The 22380-nt window shown below is 42.3% G+C and overlaps 1 protein-coding gene across 1 annotated transcript in view; it reads right to left on the bottom strand.

Annotated features, from left to right (window-relative positions):
* LOC308084944 (leucine-rich repeat and fibronectin type III domain-containing protein 1-like protein) overlaps nt 1-22380 on the bottom strand; it is a 135022-nt gene that overhangs the window by 7042 nt on the left and 105600 nt on the right. The window contains exon 8 of the mRNA XM_080427936.1: nt 2768-3438. Within this exon, the coding sequence (XP_080284062.1) occupies nt 2768-3438 (671 nt within the window). The remainder of the gene's footprint in view (nt 1-2767; nt 3439-22380) is intronic.

Here is a 22380-nt window from a genome sequence, read left to right as displayed (position 1 = left end):
CAAAGCTGAAGACTTTTCTGTTTCCGCTGCCCTTTGATGCATGTTTTTATCATTTATTCGACACTGTAATTAAGTATCGAAATGTCCTTTTATAATGTGTTTTAATGCTTAACATTTTGTGTAAAGCCCTTTGAATTGCCTTGCTGTTGAAATGTGCCATACAAATAAACTTGCCCTGCATTGCCTCAACTTTTAATGCTGTTTCAACATTCAGGTGACCCAAGGACATCTTATTGATTACTCAGAAACATCTTATAAAGGACTTTTCCCTACAGAGTATGATATCATAACAAAAATACAGAGAATTCCTGTCCAAGGAGAAAGTAAGGTTAATTGGGGTTGTGGGGGTGGCTGGGTTATTACATTTCCAAGACGCTGATGGAAACGTATTTTTTTTAGATATTGCTTTGTTCTACTGTTTTATCCTTTGGCTTTTTGGGGCTGCATTGTTAATGTTTATCAGTAGCGCAATTGACGAGTTTCTAAGTGCGACCAGTGCGGAACCAGTACAGCTGACGTTAACCCATTAAAACCGGGAAAGCATCGGTGTCATTTTAGATTTTAGCTATATATATACAGTATCACATTGGTTGGCTATTCAAAAATTTAAAAATGAGTGCAAATCTTTGAATATACACATTTTTTTAAAGTGAACATTTTTAACTCTAATCTTTGCTTCTAAAGGTCACTGGAACAAAATATTTTTGGCGGCCAAATACATATACATTTTGGGGGTCTTATAACCACTGATATAGCGACATACATTTTTCAGAAAACTGTTATAGAAGACATTTTTAGAATCGGCTTCAGGAGTTACGGGACTAAATAGGTGGTCCTAATGAAATGGAACAGCCCACCAGAAGACATTTATTGCATTTTATATCACCTCTTTATTTTTGGTCTGTGGCTGTGATCCCTATCCAGTGTAGGTGGCTCTTCAAATAAAGGGGAAGAGGGACGTAATATGTGTGTGCCGGCCAGATGTGAGTCTTGCTCCCCAGCTATATTAGTGGTCTTATAACTCCTTATGCAACAGAAAGGCCTGAGCTTATAGATCAGGCAAAAAAAATCTCTTTTCTGCTTCAGAGTCTAGACTGAAATTCAAATTCAAAGAAGACCATGCTTCTCAGTAACGGCCCCTATAGACTCTCGCACAATCTTCCTTTAGAAACTAGAAACAGCATAGACAGTGTCTTTCAAATCCCTGTTGAAAACCTAAATATAAAAACTTGAAATGCATTTTCTTTGATGTTGTGCAATGTCACTATTATCCATTCTGTATGCCTTAGTATTGTACTTTGTATATTGTCACTGTTAGGCAGAAACCTTGTTTCTCCATAATTGTGTCATCTTTTAGTTTTTTTCCAAAATGAATGGCCTATTTTATACTTCATCATATGACAGTGGTGTGCAAAAGTTACGAAAATAAGCTTGTGACACGTCGTGAGCTTGACAACGGCTCGCCGCGTGCAACTAAGTATAAATCATGCTTGACAAAACAGTGAGCTGGGGCATTATCGTCCGAGTGTGTCAATTTACCACCCTCACACTAGAGGCTTTCATGCGTGAAATCTCATTCCACGACACACAAGTAGTCCTCAGCCCCCTGATCTATACAGTACACTACACCAGTAGTTCTCAACCTTTTCAGGCCGTGACTCCCCAAAATAATCATATTTGAACTGGGGACCCCCAAAATAATCATATTTGAACTGGGGACCCCCAAAATAATCATATTTGAACTGGGGACCCCCCACCCCGACAACCACTTGGAATGTAGGAGTTGAGGCATTCCATTTTGTTTGACTCTGCTCCACAGATAAATATTGTGAAAATAGCAAATATTGTGAAATAGCAATAACTCTTTGGGTACCCACATGACCCAAAGGGAAAGCTGTGTTAGCGTGCTAGCGAGTAAAGACCGAACAAAAACACCATTGTAACAGTCAGAGATGGCTGTGGTCTGACATGACCTCTAATGCCTGTCTTCTGAATGTCTGCCCATGCAAGCATGATGGTCTACTGAAACACACACACACACACACACACACACACACACACACACACACACACACACACACACACACACACACACACACACACACACACACACACACACACACACACACACACACACACACACACACACACACACACACACACACAAAGATCCTCTAATTTTAGAATTGGCACCCTAGCAGTAGTGTCTCTCTCTCTCTCTCTCTCTCTCTCTCTCTCTCTCTCTCTCTCTTTCTCTCTCTCTCTCTCTCTCTCTCTCTCTCTCTCTCTCTCTCTCTCTCTCTCTCTCTCTCTCTCTCTCTCTGTTCTGACATTCTCTTCATCATCTTTCACACTCACTCGGGCTCTCAGGCAGACAATCCCTGTCATCTTGCTCAATTTCACACCCCTCAATTGTGCCTTGTCGCTTTCCCGTCCGCCGTACCTTTTTCTCTGCTGGACTGTTGGACTCACCGCTAACCTCTCATGTCTCGCTCTTCTATCATTATTCTCCCTCCACCTCTCATTACTTCCTCTCTCCTACCTCCTTTCACCTCGGCCTTGTTTGCACTAACCTCTTCCTTTCCAGGGTTGGATTTGCTCGGGGGGGGGGGGGGCATTTTTTATGTTTATCAGTAGCACAATTGACGAGTTTCTAAGTGCGACACACAAATGCAGAACCAGTACAGCTGGCGTTAATAATAATAATAATAATAATAATAATAATATATGCTCTCACCCGCCCCCCTTTCTCTCTCTCTCTCTCTACCTGCCAGTTCTTTGGGAGAGGTGGGCTCTTTGGCAACAGAGGAGGTTCTGCTCTTCATCTCGATGGCGACCCTGGAGGAGAGGCGGGCCTTGGTGGGTGACAGCAGCTCCTCATTGGCTAACGAGTCAGTCCTCCCCAGAATGCCACAGCGTCCGCCACTCTCCTCCTCCTCCACCAGCGCCACAGTGTCTCTCTGGGTGCCGCAGGGCGACATGGCCCTGGACGGTCCCAGCGGTTGGTCGTCCAGACTGTCAGTCATTTTGGAGGCGGAGCGAGGGAGGACGTGGACCTGTCCGCCCCCTCCCCCTCCACCCCCGCCCTGTCCGTTGCTCTGTGGCCTCGGCATGGTCGCCGCGATGCCACCTTTCCCCTGCGCCACTCCGTGGTGGTTGTAGACCTTGTACCGTATCATCAGGATGATGATGAAAACCAGCACCGAGGCCACTATAATCCCGCCGATGATAATGATCATGGTCCCGCCTAGGAAGTGGCTGTGCATGGCCTGGCACTGGCTGAACTCGGTGTCCGTGGTGAACGAGAGGCAGCCGAGAGGACGCGTGGCGGTCAGCGAGGTGACGACGTCGTCGAACACGGCCAGGACGCAGAGGTCATAGGAACGTCCGGCGGCCAGGTCGCGGACCAGGAAGTCGTTGCTGCTGGACGGGATCATCCTGCCAATCAGACGAGAGAGGAGATTGGGTTAGTCCGTGGCGAGCATTGCACAGTAACAATAGAATAGAAAGTGAATAAACATGTGGGAGCACATGAATACACAGTGGTGGAAAGTAACTAAGTACATTTACTTAAGCACTGTACTTAAGTACAAGTGCAGTATTTCAATTTCTTTATACTTTTACCTTTACTCCACAACTATCTCATAATATTCAAATATTGTGTCAAATATTGTGCTTTTTTCTCCACTACAACTATTAGAAAACTTTAGTTACTAGTTACTTTGTAGATTTGGATTATTATTACAAAACATACATTAACCACTTCAGCCCTATTTAAACTTAGGCTATTTGCAAATAGCAGATCTACAAGCTCACAACACGTCACGATGCGACGCGTTGTGAGCTTGTAGATCTGCTATTTTCAAACTATTTGTATGCATTTGAAACCTGTGAAATGGGACATTCTGCATAATGGGTGCTTTTATTTTTGGTACTTTAAGTATATTTTGTTGCCAATACTTTTGTACTTTTACTCAAGTACATTTTCAATTCTGGACTTTTACTTGTAACAGAGTATTTCTACATTGCAGTATTGACACTTTTATTTAAGTAAAAATTAGAGTACTTTTACCACCACTGTGAATACATGCAGTATATATGAATGTGAGCACACATGCATGGTCATAGCAAAGAAAAACAAAGTTCACAGAAATATTCTGTAACATAGATCAACTTATATTCTGTCCATACTGTTCACCAATAGCCTGGCTCCAGCCCCTGAAATCGCTAGCCTCGCATTCAGGGTCAGGTGACGTTGTAAAAGTCGATCAGGATTGGGTTAATCCAGTATGAATCAATCGCTAAAGAGTCCCACTTTGGCCACGCCCCCATCTCAGAAAACGGCACTGAGAGGGCTTTCAGACTGAATAATGGAGTGAAACGAAATGAAAATTCAGGCCGAGTGTCAGGCTAGTTCACCAATGCACAAAGCTACAGAAACTGAGAACAGATCTCTTCCCACCACATGTTCCACCTCTACAATGAACATGATGTCACAACCATCCTCATCGTTATAAGGGCGAGAGGCTAATCATCACTTCGTTGTATGACAAATCACTATTGTATTATTATTTAAAAAAATAAAATCTGCTCAAAGCCAGGGTTAATGTAATCTCTCAGCAGTCAGCACCACTGCCCTAAACATGTAGTGTTGTTGCTAGTAGGAATAAACACAGAAGCACCCGGGAGAAAGTGGACAGAGAAAGGGGAGGAGCCAAAAAGAGTCTCTACCCAAAAAAAGATGGCGCCCCCAGAGGCAAACACCTTCTTTTACCAAATGGGTTCCCAGATTGGGGTTAATGTCGTTAATGGCCAATGGCTGAGACAACATCCATATGGCTGAACGTTGAACACTACCGACGACTCGGCTGCTGTCTAGCTCCGAACCAAATGAAATGTCGCCAAAAAATACAACGCACCGTCACCGTCCTTTTGTAATTCTTGCATTCTTTCAATGTTGCATGTGCAATGACAAGAGAGCCGAACTAATGATGACATGCTCTATCATTATATATTCGTATTCCGTGCCGCCTGAAGCATCCCAGACACCTTGTTTCCCTTATATTTCCCCACAGAGTGTGAATTCATAAGCCTGTGGTTTTTCACAAACACTCAGGCTGCTCGTCCCTTCATCCCCCTACAGCTACAGACACCATCATGCTTTGATTAAACAGATAGATGCCTCCCACTGTCATCTACTCTCCTCTCCTTCAAAATTAATCGCTCCGTCTTTTCCTCGCAATCCAGTGTCCTGAGGGAGCTAAAGGGAGGCCAGAAAAACAGAAAACCCAAAACAAAACAGAAGAACAGTTTGGGTTGTTTTTTTGTGTTAAATTCTGTGGCTTTCTCTTATACGCTTTCTTGTCTGTTCCTCTCTCTGTTCCTCGCTCCCATCCTCTTCCACAGACCTCCACTAAGACTAACAGAATTTGTCATAAACCAATTCATTTCTACATTTCATCTAAAACCCATTTTCTCCCCTGTGTTCCTTCTACTTCTGACCCCCCCCCCCCCCCCCCACCTATATAACAATATCTGTCCACTCCACGTTCACCCGTGCACCATAAATATAGTTACTATTCTGCAGGGAGACAAAAACAAGTTCTACAATAGTCTGAGTGAAGAACTGGTTGAAAGTTTGGTGTGTGTGTGTGTGTGTGTGTGTGTGTGTGTGTGTGTGTGTGTGTGTGTGTGTGTGTGTGTGTGTGTGTGTCTGTGTGTGTCTGTGTGTGTCTGTGTGTGTGTCTGTGTGTGTGTGTGTGTGTGTGTGTGTGTGTGTGTGTGTGTGTGTGTGTGTGTGTGTGTGCGCGCGTGCGTGCGCGCGTGCGTGCGCGCGTGCGTGCGCGCGTGCGTGCGCGCGTGCGTGCGCGCGTGCGTGCGTGCACGTGTGGTTTGTCAGGTGGTTTGTCTCTCTGCCTCCGTTTCAAGTTAACCCAACACACAGGTGTGCGCGCACGCACGCACGCACGCACGCACGCACGCACGCACGCACGCACGCACGCACGCACGCACGCACGCACACACACACACACACACACACACACACACACACACACACACACACACACACACACACACACACACACACACACACACACACACACACACACACACACACTGCATACTTATTCACAAACGATTTGAATTTCTCATTATTTTTAACAAATGTAAATGCATCTACTGTATGCAAATGAGTATTTGAATTTATCTTGCTTCTTAGTTGAAGAGTTGTACTTTCAAAAACATGTATGCATTATTCCATTGTGTCCTGTTACGTCCTTCCACATGTCAGTACTATGTGGGTATGCAGTATGCGTTTTGCTTTTACTCTGCTCTATGCTGTATCTTTGTTTTAGGTTTGTGGTCTGTGTGATAGATAACTCTACTGTAAACTCACTTTGTTGTATTGTGTGTGCGCATGCTAACTGGTTTGAGGCACTCGTTTAGAGCAGTTTTGGGATTTAGGCCTGTCAGAGTGTGTCTTATGCTAGAGTGTGTTATGTTATGTGTTTACTTGTTGTGCAGACTGTTTTTAACTTCTGTTAAATTGGCCATCAAACAATGGCACTGAATGACTGGCTACACCAGCAGCTTGTTACACCTCTTCTAACAACTCCACTCATTTGTAAATAATCTGGCAGGCATATACTATATACCATGATTATAATGACAGTAATGTGGATTTCTTTTTCCTGTTGCAACATCCACTAATTTGCCTGTCAAGTGAAACTTGAACTTCACTAATAAATGAAGAGGTTGTCATATCTTACATCAACCATCACACATTGTGTCAAGTTAGCTGAACAATGGTGGTAGCAAATCATATTACACTGAGAGAAGATCTTAGAGGACAATCATTCAAAATATAAACTGATCAGATGAAAATATTTGGATATTTAATTATATTATATACAGTACTATATTAAATACAAACTATTTTGCGGTTTTCAAATCTTTTTGGACACAGAATCAAATGTTTTATGGTCACGATTCATCAGGAGCCTGGATGGCTTGGTTCCAGGCTTAAAATAATGTATATAAAAATATTCGGATATCTCTATGGGAAAAATGTATGGGTTTTCGATCTGTGGCACCACAAAATGGCAGAAACAAAACGTATACAAACAAGCGTTGAATCTTGCAATATCTGTCTAGAGATGACAGAAAGTGTTCTTTACGTTGTGGCTCGTCTCGCGTGGCCAGACTGTTGTCTCCCACAATTTTAAAATGTTTCCGGTCATACAGTCTGGGACACGGAAGCTCTGATCATGATTAAAATATAAAGCGGATGTTGTGAAGCCTCCTCCCCACTTCCGTTTCATCTTTACAGTCGCACAAATTTATCCTAATAGAAATCAAAATAATCTAAGCATATATAGCTTGCTGCTTGGCAGAAATGGAAATGAAAAAATAAAATGTGAAGATATTTTAAAATATATTTTCGTGAACGGAAGTGCCAGCTTCCTCTCTCAAATTTCGGGAGGTGTAGTTCCAGACTCTGTATAGCATTCGGAGATTGTGGGATAGTTGTCTGGCTACGCTAGATCTGCTATTTTCAAAAACTTTCAAAAACTTGAAAAAATATGTGAGATATTTGTATGGGGGGTCCCTGGCACAAGATAGTTTCAGATGGGGGTCCACGGACAAATACATATTAATTTGGGGGGTCCTTGACATGAAAATATTTGAGAACCACTGGTTTAAACAACATTAGACAGCAAGCCCAAATAAGCAACTACACTTTAGAAACCATCCCGCAAAAAATTGAACTCTACCACTATTTACAAACGACTTTACCGAAAAACAAGCCTAAAGTCACTTATAATAAGCGGACATGGCAGTGGCAACACTATCTGTAGAGTATGTCTGACTCAGTACACTAGGTCCCCACAAAAGCTGACCAATCACAGCTCACAGTGCTACTTGCAAGGCATCACGAAACATACACTTAGCAGTGCGCCTTAACTCGCTGTAGCAGAGAACAGACATATTATGCCACGGCACTGAAGGTTTCTTTTTTTAACCTTTGTGTATGCAGGTAGGCTAGTGGAGCACAGAGGCTCTTTTTCAGCAACACCCGGCCTCACACTCGTACAGTTACACACATTCACACCTGGGAGCTAACCCAGTACAACCACAGTCTTGTACTGTTCACCTCTGAGCAGCTCGGGAGCTGTTGGAGGTAAGACACAAAACTCAAGCGCACTTCAGCAGTGGGTGTTTAGGAAAGTGAAGCCTGATTCATATTTAGTTGCACGCCGGTGTCTCACACCGAAAATAGACGATCTACAAGATCACAACGCGTCGCATCGCAATGAGCTGTAAAGCTTGTACAGTAAGTCGGCTGTTTTTGGTGCACGACAAGGTGCGAACCAGATATAAATCATGCTTGAGTGATGCTCTTTCACTTCCCCATTGAGGTTTCCCCCAGGAAAACACACACACACACACACACACACACACACACACACACACACACACACACACACACACACACACACACACACACACACAGCCTTCCAACCAGCATCTGCTCCACTCTGACAATTGCAGAACATGTTATCGATTTGTTGCATCCCTGAACGCTGTTGAACTCACTGCAGCAGAGAAGAGGCTCTAGTAGCTAACTGAGCTAACCATTCATTCACCAACTGCATATCCAGTCTGTCTGTCTGTCTGTCTGTCTGCCTGTCTGCCTGCCTGCCTGCCTGCCTGCCTGCCTGCCTGCCTGCCTGCCTGCCTGCCTGCCTGCCTGCCTGTCTGTCTGTCTGTCTGTCTGTCTGTCTGTCTGTCTGTCTGTCTGTCTGTCTTGGCTGGTCTGTTCCTGAGAAACCAAGGAAGTGCAGTGCTGAGTCTTGAGTCCATCGGTTCAGTGGTTCTCCGAAAGTACTGACACGAGAGCACAGGCGTTGCACTAATCGCCTAACAAAAAATAAGAAAGAAAAGGAAACAAATTGTTTAAAAGGGGATTATGGCATATGCTTGATGAATATGAAATTCAATTATCATATAAACACCAAAAAATTTGGGCAAATGCACTGTACGTGCAAGCCATTATTTCATCACCGAGACTTTCACGCTTGGCTGATTGAGTATGCATTTGCATACATGAGTGCAGAATCCTTTCAGGAAAACAAACTGAGGTTGTTCATGATACAAGTGAGTTTAAATGGATAATTACTGATTTATTTTTTCCAGGGAAACGGGGACACGGCCATTTATTGATCAAACTGTGTGCTAACTACAATGACGAGAGTCACTGTACATGGCAGCAGAAATCATTAATAGCTGAATAGCTTAAATCAAACCGGGTAGCATTTTGGCTTCAAGGTGCAGAAATGGGTCTTTCTAAAGCATCATTAGTAGTAGAACTTTTTGTCAGTTTGATAGTGGAGTGTCAGGGAGATTAGAACAACAAGGTATAACAGAGGACTGTCCTTTGTATAATTTATTGAGGTTATGACCCAAACATGCAGGCCTGTATCTGGTCAGTCCCTACATGATTAGTGAATAGTGATGTTTTAATGGAAATCGGGTACCAGAGCGAGTAATTCCCAGGCATACAGTAGCCATTTTGAAGAAGACCTGCTCTCGGCAAGTTATTCTCAAAATGTGAGAACAAGCATAGCGTTTGACAGAAACCTTGTACCTCGGTTGTATTGAACCAATGAAAAGTAGCCTAATAACAAGAGCTTGTGACAAAATAACAACTACATTGGATCCATTGGTACAAAGGTTCTATTTCCTAAAGTAACTGTTTTGGACTACACTGTACAAGGTTTCAATCCGACAATAGTCTGGTTCAACATAGCTCATTCTGTAATTATATCAATTTGTCCAGTGGGGATCAAATCAACACTGATGAACACTGAGAATGTTTTATTTATTTACTCCAGTACTAAAAGTAACCTTGGCAAGCACCTCTCTGTATGCTTATTTTAGGATTGATATGGCATTTCAAAGCAATCAATCAATTCGGTGTGCCTTGGAATTTGGGGTCTTGTGTAAGTGTGCCATGGCATTTAAAAGGCAGAACATGCTTCGGCAAACCTAGCTGATTCTGCAATCGTCATGGGTCATTTACACATCTAATGGGTTCAGCGCAATGCCAGCCCCAAATATCTCTCTCTCTCTCACACACACACACACACATATACACACACACACACACACACACACACACAAACGCGCGCGCGCACACACTCACACACACACACACACACACACACACACACACACACACGCACACGCACACGCACACACACACACACAGCTTCACCGTGTCCAAACAAACAAGATGAGTAAAAGAGAACCTAAGATGAGAGATACAGCAGGAACCGGCGCTGTCACACCTTTCCCGTTCAAACTGTACCTCCAACTTTCGCTTCAACTCGGGTATGTGCCACCTACATACATTTTCAGATGACTCCTCCACTGTCAGCTGCATCACGGATGATAGCGAGGAGGAGTACAAAGCCCCGGTGGAGAGCTTCGTAAGACGATGTGACAACAATCACCTCCAGCTCAACACTGGAAAGACTAAGGAGCTGGTGGTGGAATACCGGCAGAGCAAGTAAAGGCCCTCCAACTCCCATCACCATCCGAGGGGAGGAGATGAAGATGGCGGACACTTACAACTTTCCTGTGAGTACACATGATTAAAAGGGACTCCACAGGAAGGGACAGAGCGAGGTGTTCTTCCTCAGGTCCTTAAATGTATGCAACAAGCTGGCTACTATACAGTACCTGTCTGTATTATCCTCTGGGGGAAGCATGTAACATCAACTGTATTATCCTCTGGGGGAGGCATTTGACATCAACACAAGTGATGCCAACAAACTGATAAAGCTGGTGAGGAAGGCTAGCTCCATGCACGCATGCACTCACGCTCGCACTATTCATTCAGAGTGAACCACTTTACAGGTCAGTAAAGTAAAGACAGTAAGACACCAGATAATAATAGAAACATATTAGAGAAGACACCTAAAGTCATGTACATAAACATTAAAACTAGAAAATGTGCTCCTCGGAGCACAAGTCTCCGCCAGCAGACCCGTGCTATTTTAATCAAATGAAATCACCTACCCTATCTTTAACCATAGTTCTCTAATTTTTACGTAATTTGGACTGGAAGGTACTGTTCCAATCAAGACTGATTGATCCTGTCTTACCTCACAGTGTCTTACCTCACAGTGTTTGCATCTAAAGAATGTTCCTCTTGAAGCAATGTGTCATATGGGAGTCGTCGTAATTGACTGGTTTGTTCAAATACTTGTCTGTCTTCTTCATCTTCATTGTCTTGAACAGTTTCAGCAGTTGATTGGTGTGTTTGATCTATGTCAGTTTCTCTAGTGCTACATAATGTATTTGATCAAGGTGGCCAATTGTTATAGTATTAAGACTTCAGCCTTGTTGTGGGATCAATTCAACTCTATAGTCCTCTTCTGTGTTACTGTTGTAGATGAGTATGCTTTCTTAGCTTTGGCCTTCTGCGCCTTTGCTTGACCAATGTTAGGTGTTCTCAGAGGGACACACACACGCACGGACGGACGGGTGATTTGGACTGGAAGGTACTGTTCCAATCAAGACTGATTGATCCTGTCTTACCTCACTTCAAAAATCGTAAACGGCTTTTTGAAGTGACACACCTATTTATAGGATTTTATTTCGTCATGCGTCCCTCTAGCCAATCAAAGGCATTGGTGTCAACATATTGACACGTGTCACGTGGAGCTTGACCAATGTTAGCTTGGCTAGGGGCCATGCTCACACACGGCGGGACGAAGCGAAAACATACTCTCCACCTACGGCGGAGACAATAACATGACTTTTTATGTGTGTAGCCAGTCAGAGTTGAGCCTCAGGGGCCACCGTAGGACAGCTGCACTGTCACTTCCTCATTTGCCAATCAGTGGGAGTACTTAAAGGCCCTGCAGTCTACCAAACACAGTCTGCTTTGTGGTTGATGGCTGCAGGTCTTGCGACCTGGATCTCATGTGGTGTGTGTTTTATTATTTTTCCTGCCTGGGTGAGTAACACTGCATTTATGTTTTTATTGTTACACTGAAAATGCTGTTTTAGTATTTTAATCATTTATTGTGTTAATACCCAGGTTGAGGCCATAATGCTTGAGTCCCGACGTGATGAGTACATGTGCCAAGAGGGGGATAATAGGAAAGAACATTGACAATCCAAGGTATACAAACTGTTATGGTTATGTGATTGTATTATGTTTGAATAGTGTACTAAATGTTGCTGTTTCCACTCCCTGTAGTTATCACCACTGCGGTTTTGTTTTAGCTGAGTTTTATTGTTTGTTTTTATTGAGCCATTTCTTTTGTACTGATATATGTTTTGTTCCCCCCCAAACACTGTGACGAGCGTTGCTGCTATCCGGAGTCAGCCGAGGTGTACAGCCGACCGGTTGCAGGGGGTCACGTAGGATCACTGTGGTCTGTAGCCCACGACCCTAATAAGGTTTGCTGTGTAGTGTGAACGCGAGCACCTCTTTGCATGGTGTCGCTCCTTCCTCCTTGCATGCTGTGTGCTTTATGTGTGTGTGCTTAGTCTTTTGGTCGTCAGTTGGGCGAAGGTTAGCCTACCCTTTTAGCTTAGCTGCCTTAGCTTAGTCCCCCCTGTTTAATGGTTGACTGTTGCCTACTGGCCCATTGGCCCCGGATATAGCATGTTCATCTTATTGTTGTGAGTGGCTATTGTGATATCTACTTGGAGGTTCAATATTCAGCATTATTGTATAGGCCTACAGTGATTACATGGTTTTTAGGAATTTGTTATACTGCTTTATATTTTGTAATTAGGCTTTTAATAAACAGTTGTACTATTTATATTGAAATATGTTGTCCTACACTTAAATAAACTTCCTGTTTGGGGGAGTCCTCATTGGCGAACTTGCTGTTGGGGAACCCGATTTAAAGGTTATGTATTTAATTTCCTTGGTTAACCATTACCATGGTGGCGTAGTCTTACATTTTAACAATGTGGTTAAATGTGGTTAAATGTTAATGTGGTTAAATTATAATGACATTTGTAATGTTTATTGATACGTTTTAAATATGAAAAATTACATTGAATGTCATTTCACAAATCCACAAGATGATTATTTCATACTGAATAAAAACAAATACAAATCTATAAATACACCAAATTATACAATATATTTTCAATAAACTATTAAAATAAAAAATATTGTTCTTAAACTGCAATTTTACAATGTATATCAGTTATTTCAGTTAATATTGACAAATACATTATCTTTTAAACAAAGGGTAACAGACCCTCGGCCCTATTCTGGGCGCCGTCTTACCCATTATCCCTAAACTTCTTTGCCATGTTTTACTATTTTGAAAAACATTTTCAAGTATTTCAAATAGCCAATCTACATCGACACATTGTGAGCTTGTAGATTGGCTATTTCAACTATTTGAAAATGTTTTTCAAAATGGCAAAGAAGTTTAGGGATAATGGGTAAGACGGCGCCCAGAATTGGGCCGTCTATATGAACAACTCTACTGGTGCCTGAGGTCAACAGTATAATTATCTGAGTGTATTTCCCTCAAACTTATGAATTATTTATCCAACCTTATGAATTATGTATCATCTAAACTGTTTACTTTTTGGAGGGTGAGATGTTGACCTTGGGGGGAGAAAATCTACAACATAAAGAAATAAATTTGGACTCATGAGAGAAAAACACAGACTGATTTAAATGAGGTCACACAACGTAGCAACAAAGAGAAAATCCAGCATAGGGTCTGTGTGGATAAGGGTTATTGTGTCAGACTGAATGTATAGAATCACAGAATACCTGCAATGTGATCCAGATACGCTACACTCCTACTCTGGATGACACACAACCTGGGATCCCCATGTGCAATGAATCTGTGTCTGAAAACACAACTTATTTTGGAAAACGGTAAAGACCAAGATTTGTCACTGAAACCAAATAGGCACACTCATCAGAGTAACCTGTTCCCACAGAATCCCACTGCGATACCGAATGTCATCATATCCACTCTACGGTACACCACCTCCCAGTAACAGCATCCAGTCAGACCCCCTATACTCAAAACATTATTGTAGGCTACTGCTGCATCTCTCTGGGTGAGGGGAATACGATAGAACATGTTCTATCATTATTACTTTTCTGTTTCCTTTAGACAGAGAGGTATTGATTTGCTGTGTTTGAATTGGACCAGTGTGACTGGACATGAATATTGAAAGAACTCAGCTCTGGCTTTGGGTTCTGGTGGTGTTGACAGTAAAACATCCACTTTCTGTTCACTGTCTCTGGGATGTTTGCCCCTGCCTCTTTAAGAATGCCCTGAGTTTGTACCTTAGCTTTGGCACAGCCAGAGTCACATATTCAGAAGAAGCTCAGATGATGGATGGATGATGCTGCTGGCTGGGTGTGGAGATTCACTGATAGTTGACAGGGAGGTGTAACCGCGTAGAAAATGGATGTGATCCTCTGTGTGTGAGAGTTACTCAAGCTCAGCATGTTCTCTTTCTCAGTTCAGTAGCCTCCTGCTCCACATGCTTCGCCCGTTGTTCAGCTCACCTCCTGCTGGTCTTTGATCAGCATCTTCACTTCATCTTGTCTCAATGGAAGTGATCATTTCTTTAAAGATGGTGTCACTGTTCCTAAGTGGTCTATCAGCACATCAGAAATTGATAGACGCCATCTCTGGTGAAGATCCTGCACAATTGTCAGAAATCACGAGGCACATTTCCAGGTCCAGCATAGCAGTGATCAGGAGGCACACCTTGAAGTCTTCATCAAGGCCAACATGTTGGCTGAGGCTGTTGTCTTGTTTTTTCTTCAGAGCAGGCCTTAGGATAAACATCCATGCCTGCACTGTAGACAGCTGCTTTTCAGTATCCCTCAATACACCATTTGCAGTACTGTACTTGTGTCAACAAGGAACAGTCACTGAATTCCTCAGTAGATCCAGACAGATAGAACAGCATATACTGTAAATGTTAGTTGTCCAGTTGAGCTCCCTGATGTGCTATTTTCCCAAAGACACTCTCTCTCACACACACAGCGTTATCCCTGCCAGTCTGGCAGGACACACACACACACACACACACACACACACACACACACACACACACACACACACACACACACACACACACACACACACACACACACACACACACACACACACACACACACACACACACACACACACAAAAACAATTCCTGACTGTTTCAACTATTGGTATCATCGTCATTTGTTTAATTAGAGTATCTCCATCAAGGGTAACATACCATGAATCCAGCAATTTCAGTTTCCCCAAATTAAGAGCCAGGACTAGTGTATTATAAATTGGCAGAATCCATTGTGTTCATTTAGGTGCTAAGAGTGTGATTCTGAGACCTGTTTCACCATACAACAGTGAATGGAAACGCTACTTCTAGATCCAAAATCAGAAGCAACAGATAAAGATGACTGACAATATGTTTTATTATATCTTGGCCATGTAGCTATGCAACTTACACATAGTGGAACTGTACTGGATCATACCAACTCGTTCTTACTCCTAATCTTTGTATTGTATACTGTATGTACATCACCTTGTCTAAGTTAAACATTCAAGTCTGTCTTCTGTTTGTTCTCTCCTTGTTCTTGTCTGTCTCTGTCTGTCTCTCTCTCTCTCTCTCTCTCTCTCTCTCTCTCTAGTTTGAAAATTAGGCTACTAAACTGTCTCTGTGCTTTTGATCAGAGTCATGTATACAGTATGTGGTATGTATTTATTTTGTTTATTATTTTGTTGTCAGCATGTTGGCACTGGAAATACTGCGTTCTTTAAAATGTGTCTGAATAATCCCGTAAGTGATGGGCTCTGTTGAGGCAGACAGACACGAAAATAACATTATTCATTCATATACAACCCAAGCTTCTACCAAAGTTAAACATGGCTTTAAAGTATTTGTATTTCATTTGAAGTGGTTCTGATTACCACCAGTGGCGTAACGGAGGGGTAGCAAGTGATGCGGTGCGGGGGGCCACCAGCAGGGGGGGCCCCGCCTGCGCTGATACAAATATTTTTACAACAAAAAAAAATAAAAAAGTTGATTTATATTGGTCAAATAGAACCGAATTAGACCCGAATTAGACTCAATTAGACCCGAATTAGACCCGAAATGTTTCGTTTCGCGCACGCAGCATGTACGTGAAACTCCCGCGGGGAGGCCCCGCGATTCTGCGTTACGCCACTGATTACCACACTGCATGAAAAAAAAGCCACTGTAGGACTAGACGTCCTTGTATATATGATTCATGATCAAGGTTATTTTAGTTTTTATTAGTATTAGTTTTTCATTCGTTTTTCTTTTTCTTTTCTTTTTTATATTTTTTTCGTATTGTTTTCTATTTCCGTTTAGTTTTGATTTGTTTTCAAAGTGGGTTTGCTAGATTATTTTATTTTTTATTTTGTGAAAAGGCTCAGTTTTACTTTGGTTTGTATTAGTTCTCTCTATGATTATAGTTAGTTTTAGTTTGTTTCTAAACACAATGCTGTTTACAATATAATAACCCTGTTCATGATATCAGGCTCAATGTGTTCCTGTATTTCTAAATGATCAGAACTATATCATGTCATGTTTCCACATTTTAAAACAGACCAGAATGTCTCGTCACATGCCCACCCCCATTAATCAGGTATTTTCTCTTCATTTTCATTTTCATTTCAGAACTGCTTTCACCAACCAACACTATCATATAATTGTCATATAATTACAATTACTGTTCATTCCTCTCACATAGTGAGCACACCATGCTGCTTGTTAAGTGAGATTAAGTGAATAGGGAAAAAAGGGGGGAACGCAGAATATTTGCGCAGGTTTCATAAATATGGTAAACACAAACTGCGAGTAAAATGTGTTCTAACCCAAATTCTGTTTTCATATATTTCATTATGTGTTGTGTTGTGACCCATCAGCTTCACAGTATGTTTCAAATTCAAACCATTAGGCCTACTGTTTCATGTGTAGCTATCCACGCTCATGAACCTGCTTTCTTGGCTTTTCATCTCTAACTGTTGCTTTCAAAATCATCACTAGTAATTACTGTAGATTGCTGTCATTTCCTTAAGTTACTCCCTTGCTTCTGTGCCACGAAACACCACCTAGCTTAACAGCCTGTGTCAGTTTCATGACTGCAATTAACAGGGTCGATTTGGAAAATATTCTTATTTTTTTCTTAACCACTTCAGCCGTTCACTATAAATACAGGAGGTCTACAAGGCGATCGCCAACATCATTTATTACAGATCTGCTATTTTTTAAATTAAACAAAATTGGGGAAATGTTTTAGATAAATCTTGAATTGTGATATTATCAAACAGAAATATAAAACATATCAGGTAATACATATCATGTATTTACCAGGATCAGGGATAAAACATAAAACTGAATAACCTGAGGGCAAGGGTATCAAAAGCAGTTCCATGCACCACGACAACAGAACACTCATTTTGCATTTAGTTTTTTAACTGCGTTCTTTTGATTGTTTCATTCACTGGGGAACTGCATGACTGTCTGAGAAGCTGAGAAGCCAGTAAAAGGCTTGAAGGCGGTGTTATTGTCATTATATATTCTGTACATTTCTTAATAATTTCATCATTTTTAAGTCTTTCAAAGTGACACATTCCATACATTTCGTAATAATTTCATCATTTTAAGTCTTTCAAAGAAGCTAATCCCTCCCTCCCCTATAGCCTTGTGTAAGGAATATTTTCACACCGGGTGCAAATTCTTCCCAGAACACCTTCAAGGTGTAATAACAGGTTTTGCCCTTCAAAGCATGCAGAGCGTATCCGCTTTCAATACGCTCCCATGAAATCAACGACCGTCTGCACACTGACGTTTATTTTGAGCATACAGTATCTGCTTTCAAGAATTGTCCCATATAAATCAATGCATGTGCCGTATGTACTGTATGCACGATGGACATCATTTCTTGTGCATGCTGCCAGAGGGCCACAGCATTTTTAAAGGGAAGTGTCATAGACACATCATAGATTTTTGAAGTCATAGACTGGCCACATGCAGTCTTAGATCCACATGAGGCCATGTGTTATATACCCTGTCTTTCTCTAAATCTTTCCACAACTGTTTGTGTTTTTCACAGAACTGCACAGTATGAATGCATTGTACTGTAGATAGTTATTTAACCCTTTAAAACCGGGACCGCATCTGTGTCATTTTTAGATCTCTTTGGCTATTAAAAAATAGCAGATCTACAAGCTCATAGCGCGGCACCAAGTGCATGTTGATTATGGTGTTGGATATAAACATTGGCGGTGAGGCACGGTGAATGTGCTGCATATTACATAAAACTCTAATGCTAAAACATAAAATAAGGAAGGGAAATTATACCAGTGTATATTTGTGAGTTCAATCATGCTACTGTAGCAGATCCTATTAACTCTCTGCCTGTTGCCCCAGGCAGTCACGTTTCCACCCGGACTTTAGTAGTTTCTCTCTTCCAGTAAAACTGTAGAGGCCTAATACTTACTGTTGTCTCTTGCACTTGCAGTTACCAGCCATGCTCCCTCGTCTCTCTAGATTCTGCCTCATTTAACTTGGATCTCTGCCTGCCTGTATCAGCCTCTGCTCATCTGCTCGATCTACCATCACTCTGGTTGCTTCGTCCTGGCTTTCTGCTTCCCCCGGATTGCCCCCTGGCCTGCATACGGTGTCAGAATACTGAATACCGTACACTTGAATTCCTTTCTGTCAGTGTCCCTGTGTTCTGAACTTGGGCTTGATTCTATGAAAGTAACTGGCGTAACTGCCATGGGAGTAAATGCATTCACAAAGCATATAAACTAACATCGTTGTCATCGATGGACTGGCAAAAATGTTTGTGTCGCTGATTGGTTCAGTAGTGCAAGATTAGCCCCGAATAGGCAGACACACAGTCAGGGGTGAAAACATAATCTCTGTCACTGGCCTTCAGCCTGGTGGAGATACATTTATACTATACACATACATACAGTACATGTATATTCTGTATACACACACACACACACACACACACACACACACACACACACACACACACACACACACACACACACACACACACACACACACACACACACACACACACACAAACACACAGGTGTGTAGGAGCGCCCAGCAAAGCCAGATGCACTGAGGATTCAAACCCCTAGTCTTCACGGTGGTGGGCAGGAACTTTACCTCTGCAAAACCCGGACACCCTTGTTGTGAAACTGTTTTAATTGTGGCTTCTTCTTAATTTCCCTTCGGGGATCAATAAAGTATTTCTATTCTATTCTATTCTATTCTATTCTTACTTAGCACTAGGTGGCTTGGGGAAAAATGTCTACCTTGATTACATGCCTGGTACATTTGTTTCATGCCAGGAATCTTGCTGCCTGTTTTCAATTTCTCTGTAATAACGATACTAGTGCAGTGCCCATTCGGGCGTGGCCACCATCCTGAATGCTTGCCCGTTCAGAGCTTTTCTGAAGATCTGATTCTCATACTGATCAACTTCACACTACTCTGCTGGGTCCGCAGTGTGAATGGATGAACGGTTCTCGAGATATACGGAAGACAGACAGCCGTACTAACAGACAGACAGACATACAGTACGTATACAAGGATTTCTTGAATTTATAGACAGGTTTTAGGGTAGCACAAAATGTCAATCACATCCCAATTTAGTTAGGGTCGGTTCCCACACTTTTCAAATGGTGGAAATCTTGTTTTACCCGTTGACACAATACCTGTCCGTCCGTGTCCCTTTTATACCCATACTGGAGTTCTGTGTCAGTCATGCCCAATCATGGAGTCCAGGCCAATGACGCCAGTACTATGATGTAATAATTATGACAGCATTGTACTCCATACATTTGGGGATTTTGCGGGTTTATCAATATTTTTTGGTACCCGTCTGTATATGCCTATATGGGCATATCGATCGGTGGTTCTGGACAACTGGATCTCCATATTTGCCAATACTGTATATGGGCATATCGGTGGATCGGCGGTTCTGGACAACCGCCTATGACCGATACAACAGCACGGCACTCTCTTGGGTCTTTGGTGACGTGCCCAGTTTTAAGTCGGTCGGTCGGACGGTTCATCGGGATGACGGACGCACAGGCGGACACATGGACAGAGATTTTGCGCATTTATAGTAGGATTATTATTTTAAATCCTGTCAAATAATAGACAATGAGAAACTAAACCGTATTTACTCATGGGCCACTGTTTCAGTCTGACCCTGACCCGGCTGACACACAGAGCGTGTTTGAGGGGAAAATACAACAGGATCAGTACGTGGAATGATGCTACAAGCAGATAATGATAAAAAAATATTTGCATAGTCGTCCACGCTCATACATACAAAATAGTAATGTGAAACTGCTGTGTGAGCCGGCAGTGCGTCTGTATGACAAAGGAGTCACCAGGTTCAGTCTGAGGACATGTCCCTCACTTGTCTGTGGACGCTAACAGCATTTAATGGCTGCTAATGGCCTCGTTATCAGCAGCTTTACCTCGTTAGCACATCGTTACCGACACTTTACTGTAGGTCTAGTCAGGTTCGTTAGAGATGCTTAGAACAGCAGACTGACCGTGAGCACTGCGTTGCCAACTGGAGTCCACCCTGTGCGCACTGTGTCTAATATTTAAATCCCCATGAGATTCAGTACGGACCTAATCGCGTGTGTGTGTGTGTGTGTGTGTGTGTGTGTGTGTGTGTGTGTGTGTGTGTGTGTGTGTGTGTGTGTGTGTGTGTGTGTGTGTGTGTGTGTGTGTGTGTGTGTGTGTGTGTGTGTGTGTGTGTGTGTGTGTGCGCGCGCCTGTGCGCGTGTGCATTTGTGTGTTTGTGTGTGCCGCATGTGTGGGTTTGTACTGACATTTTCATGCCATCTACATTCAGTCATGTTGACTGACAGAGAGGGTTTAGTTTGTAAACACTGTCCATCAATCCAATTCTGAATCCACAAAATAAACACACCTAACTTTGATATGCATGCACACACGCGCGCCCACACACACGCGCGCATGTGCGAGCGGCTGTCACACAGCGCCCCGAGTCCTGACTGTTGATCTAAGCTGAACGTCAAGTGAATATTTATGATAATGTGCCCTGCCTGTTTTTAAATAATTTAATGTGCCAATTATTCCTCCAGAGACGGCGGAGAGCAGAGCAGACCAGGGGTTGACAGCTAAGTCCCCCCCAGCTCACAAAGGGCCAATGCTGTCCTGCTCGACAGCTAAAATGAACAGAGCATAGACATACAGCAGTCTGAGCAGTGGATGGATGGATGGATGGAATGAGTGGATACAGTCGCTGTCGGGTCGAAACCTTGTATGTCCAAAACCGTTACTTTTCAGGAAATGGGAAGACATTTTTCAGAGATGGTGAAAATAGCAGATCTACAAGCTCCCAATGTGTCGCGGTGCGACACAGTGTGAGCTTGTAGATCGGTTGTTTTCACTGCTTTTGCTTGACACTCTTGTATGATGAAGTAGGGCGTTAAATGACGAAAAAAAACATGCAAAGTTGAAATCTGGAGATACAAGGTTTCTGACCGACTGACAGCGTCGTCGGTCATTAATTAACATGAAACAAGGATATGTCTGAAAAACTCATGCAGTATGTATATGAAAACAAGGGAGCATTTTCCTTGAGATAGTCTTGATCTTGAAATAAGAAAATCTGAATATGATGAAATCATTTGGAAAAGATTGTCACAGTATTTCTTTATTTTTTGTATTTTTTTTAAAGTAGCAGGGCAGGCCCAGGTATTCCCATGAAACTTGGTGCTATGGGTCCTAATTATGAAAATAGCTTGCACGTAATTATTCATTCTGTCTGAGTGAGTCCCATCTGGGACCTGTGAGATCGAGGCCTAGGGCAGCATATACTTCAATGGCGTCCCCATCCTCTGCTGAGCTCCCCCGCCCCCCCCACTGCAATGTAGAAATACTCTGTTATGAGTAAAAGTCCGGAATTCAAAATTGACTTGAGTAAAAGTACAAAAGTATTGGCATCAAAATGTACTTAAAGTATCACAAGTAGAAAGCACTCATTATGCAGAAAGTTTTCAAAAATGGCCGAAATTTATATAGGGCTTAAGTGGTTAATGTATGTATAAAATCAAACAATTGTAGTTTAGTAAAAGTATAATATTTGCCTCTGAGATGTAATGGAGTAGAAGTAAAAGTACTGAAAATTGGAAATACTCCAGTAAAGTAAAAAATACCTACAAATGTTTCTTAACACATTGGGTGCCAGCATTTTTTCATAACAACTTACGTTTGGTGCCAGCATTCTCCCCATTGACTGCGCTTTGCTGTTTAAAGCTCTA

Source organism: Gymnoscopelus braueri (assembly GCF_963280865.1).
Source record: "Gymnoscopelus braueri genome assembly, chromosome: 5".
Lineage (NCBI taxonomy): Eukaryota > Metazoa > Chordata > Actinopteri > Myctophiformes > Myctophidae > Gymnoscopelus > Gymnoscopelus braueri.
The sequence above is the reverse complement of the archived record's forward strand: the minus strand, read 5'-3'. Positions and strand labels throughout refer to the sequence as shown.